Below are 4059 nucleotides of genomic sequence, written 5' to 3'. Positions count from 1 at the left end.
TCAGCAGAGCCTCACGCCACGCGCGCCTCCAGCACCGACCCCGGGAGACGAGCTCGGGGACCTCGAGGGAGGATGGCCCTTGTCCACACCCGCTCCGTGCAGGAACGGGCAGTGGTCTCACTCTTGGAGCTCAGGAGGGGGACACAGAGCAAGAGAACCAGCCTCGAAGGCCGCGTTTGGGGGGTCCGCTACTGCACGACAAGTCTCTGGGATTAGGGAGCGGAGGCTCCGGACCGCGGCACCGTTGCTATGGGAACCCCAGCCCTCGCGTCCCTGGGCCTCACCGCCACCATGGCCTGGATCTTGATCCCCGCCTCCTTGACCGCCGTGTAGCGCTTGTTCAGGTTGGTCAGCCGCCCGTCCAGGTCCAGCAGGGCCTCCTTCTTGTTGTCCTTCCTTTCGAACAGTGGGTTGGCCGACCAGTCCTGAGAGGGCGCCAGGGCGTGAGGGAGGCGTGTGGAGGCCGCGTTTCCGGCCTCGCTCCTGTCTGCCCGCTCTCAGAGCTGCCCTGGCCCTGCTGGCCTCAGAGGGGACGTGGCCGCTGAGGACACAGGCCCGCGCCCAGGACACCAAATCTCAAAGCCAGTCGGGGCCTCAGAGGATGGACCGGAGGACGGCCGCAGCATCCCCCCTCCTCCGGGAGGCCGCCCCCCACCAGGCCACGTGTGAGCCCCCCTCTCCCCCGCGGGTCCCACCGTCTCTGCACCATCGTGGGCCTCACCTTCATGGCCTGGGCGATCCCCTCTATGTTTTGCTTGGCTTTCTGTATCCTGGTCTGCAGGTTGTGCAGAATCTCTCGCATCTCCTGGATGTACGCGAGGACGCCTGGGACCGGAGGACGAGCCAGTTAGCGGGAGGAGACTCCTGGGCCGGCTTGGCGCGTGGCGTTAGGAGACGCGCCTGGAAACTTCCTCCGCTCCCCTGGAGCACGGAGTCACCGAGGTCCCTAGGGGCCACGCCGGGACGGTGCGGGGGGGGGGCGCGGGAAGCAGCGCCTCCCTGTCCCCAACGGCCATCGGTCACTCCCCCCTGGCACTCCAGACCCCTGAGGCCCAGGGCCCGCCTGTGCCCAACCCTGACCGCCACAGCGTGCGGGAGGTGAGCGGCCAGAAAGAGATGCGCTTGGGGAGAAAGGAGAGAACAGAATCGTATGACTTCCGGGCCCAGAAGAGCCCACGGACCCCGGTTCAGATGAGTGGACCGTCCCGCCTTCTCCTAGAGACCGTGGCGGCGAGCTACGGCGGCGGAGGCTGGAAAAGAGGGCAGGAGGCGAGGCTGGAGGTCTTGATGGAGTGGGTGCCCACCAGCATGGGTCCAGGGCACAAGGGGTGCTGGGGCAGGCACTTCTGCCCGGTGAGCACATTTCTTTCTACTTCTGCGACACCTGCCCTGAGCCGGCTGCCATGGCCCTCACCCTGCCCTCTGCTGTGCCCGCCTCCAGCAAGTCCAGCTGGAAACGGAGGTCCTTGGTGGTCCCCAGGAGCCTCTGCAGATTCCACAGGCTGTTTGGGGGCTGGGCGGCCTTTGGCCAAACACATGACCCTGTTGCTGTCAAAGCTGACCCACCAGCCCTGGCTGGCGTGGCTCAAGTGTTTGAGCGTTGACCTATGAACCAGGAGGTCCTGGTTCCATTCTCCTTCAAGGGCACATGCCCGGTTGCGGGGTCCATCCCCAGTAGGGGGCGGGCAGGAGGCAGCCGATCAGTGATTCTCTCTCATCATTGATGTTCCTCTCCAGCCCCTCTCCCTTCCTCTCTGAAATCAATAAAAATATATATTTTTAAAAAAGCTGACCCAGCTGCCAGCAGGCAGAAGTGGCCCACCCCGCCCACCTTGGCCCAGGCGGCCAGGCCCGGGGGCGGGGGGTGGGGGGGATACCTTCGCCGTTCCAGAACAGCGTGGTCTCGGCAGTCAGCAGTTTGACGTCGATCCCTTCCAGCTCTGCCTTGATGAGGGGGAACTCCACTTCCATCACCGTGGTCTTTATCTGCCCAACACACAAGCCGGCCGGGCCTTTGTCCCACCAAACCCACCGGAGGCCGCCGTGTCCCCCAGCGAGGACTGTTCCCGCCGGAAGTGTTTGTATCCCCAGGGATTCATGTATATACTTAACTCCTTCATTGCCCATGTTATGGGGTAGAAAGAGAAGGGAAGATGGTCATGAAGACCAGTGCGTAATCCCCAAGTTCCCCGGGCGCAGAACCAGGCAAAGAACCTCAGCAGACGGCACGGGGGAGGGGGGGTTGGAGGGGGGGTAACTGGGCCCTGCTGGCTCGGGGCCTCTCCTCGGTCCCCAGGCTGAGATCGGCGTTGGGTCCCTCGGGGCATCAGCACTAACAGCATCGGTTCTGTCCCGTCCGGGTGCAGCGCTGCTCTGCTCTCAGAAGCTAATTTAATGCTTGAAAACCTCCACCCACAGACGAGAAAGGAAGGAGGGCACCAGCAGATGTCTCTAAATTATTCCCGAAGAACGGGCACCCCTGAGCCCCAGCTCACAGCCATCTGTGTCCTATGTCACTTTCCGAGGGCACCTGTGTCTGCAGTGAGGGGCGTGCGCAGCATTAAAAGGGCGCATCGGGCACTGACAAGGTGCCTTTCAGAGCCACTCTACCTGCGCTGGCACTGCCCACAGCCCCCACGCCTCCCACCTCCAGCCCACCAATGCCGCCGAGCGTTTTCAGGCGATCCACGCGGAGAAACGGTGGGCAAGGGCGGAGGGACCAAGCGGGCAGGCCACGAGGGTGGACACCGCATGCGCGTCCGTGGGAAACCGGGTTCCAGGCAGCAGGGCGTGGCCGCCGCCTGCGCCCACGGGCTCACCTCGTTGTACCAGCCGACGATGAGCTCCAAGTTGCCCACGAACTTCCGGAAGGTCTCGTACTGCGAGAACAGGGTCTCGGCGCTGCGCGGGATCTCCTTCTGTTGCTGGAAGTTCAGGTACTTGACTTCTCTCAGCACTGCCACCAGCTGAGGCCCACAGGGAAGGCGGAACCAGCCGGTCAGGGGGGAAATACCTTTGTTTCTCATTCTTGGGTTTCAAGAATTTTTTTTTAAATATGAATTCTCAGATTGACGTTTGCGCGCGGGACCCCATGGGCGGCCTGCTTTCAGATAGTGCGCTTGCTGAAGCCGGCCTCCAGGTGCTACTGCTCTGTCTCAGATCTGAAACATGTCCCGAGCAAACTTAAAACAAAAACAAAGATGGCCCGGCCGGTGGGGCTCAGTGAGTGAGCGTTGACCTAGGAACCAGGAGGACACGGTTCGATTCCTGGACAGGACACGGGCCGGGGTGTGGGCTCGATCCCCAGTAGGGGGCGTGCAGGAGGCAGCCGATCCATGATGTTTCTCCCTCATCACTGATGTTTCCCTCTCTCTCCTTCTCCCTTCCTCTCTGAAATCAATAAAAAAAGATTTTTAAAATCTAAATGGCCCTAGCTGATTTGGTTCAGTGGATAGAGCCTCGGCCTGCGAACTGAAGGGTCCTGGGTTCAATTTTCCGTCAGGGCACATGCCCTGGCTGCAGGCTCGATCCCCAGTAGGGGGCGTGCGGGAGGCAGCCGATCAGCGATTCTCTCTCATCATTGATGTTTCTCTTTCTCTCCCTTCCTCTCTGAAATAAATTCTAAAATATATATATATTAAAGATCTAAATTCTCGCAAAGGGCATTAACTAGTAAAATAGATTAAATTTAAAAATACACAAAAAAACAAAGGCTTCAATGACAAAGCCTTAGCCCAGCATGACGTCACCCCACGCGCAGAGGCCACGCCCCCGTGTAGAGGCCACGCCCCCCGCAGAGGCCCCTCCCCGCGCAGAAGCCCACGCACCGCTTTGCTGAAGTTGACGCGGATGAGGCGCGAGGCGTCGCGCTGCAGGAGCGGCTGCCCCAGGTTGAAGAGGCAGTCCTCGTCCACGCGCGACACCCACTGCTGGTAGATGCGCTCGCGGTAGCTGCGCAGCAGCTCCATCATCTCGTCGTACTTCTGGTAGATGAGCTTGGCCTCCGTGCTGGACATGACCCTGGCGGCGGCGAGACGAGGAGGCGGGTGAGGGCCCGCA

At 61.4% G+C, this 4059-nt stretch overlaps 1 protein-coding gene across 1 annotated transcript in view; it reads right to left on the bottom strand.

The window, feature by feature from the left end:
* DNAH17 (dynein, axonemal, heavy chain 17) overlaps positions 1–4059 on the bottom strand; it is a 76281-nt gene that overhangs the window by 64195 nt on the left and 8027 nt on the right. Inside the window, 5 exon segments of the mRNA XM_014531725.1 lie at positions 243–425; positions 722–825; positions 1878–1986; positions 2820–2966; positions 3828–4020. Of these exon segments, the coding sequence (XP_014387211.1) occupies positions 243–425; positions 722–825; positions 1878–1986; positions 2820–2966; positions 3828–4020 (736 nt within the window).

The sequence above is a fragment of the Myotis brandtii genome, unplaced genomic scaffold, assembly GCF_000412655.1.
Source record: "Myotis brandtii unplaced genomic scaffold, ASM41265v1 scaffold825, whole genome shotgun sequence".
Taxonomy (NCBI): Eukaryota; Metazoa; Chordata; class Mammalia; order Chiroptera; family Vespertilionidae; genus Myotis; species Myotis brandtii.
The sequence above is the reverse complement of the archived record's forward strand: the minus strand, read 5'-3'. Positions and strand labels throughout refer to the sequence as shown.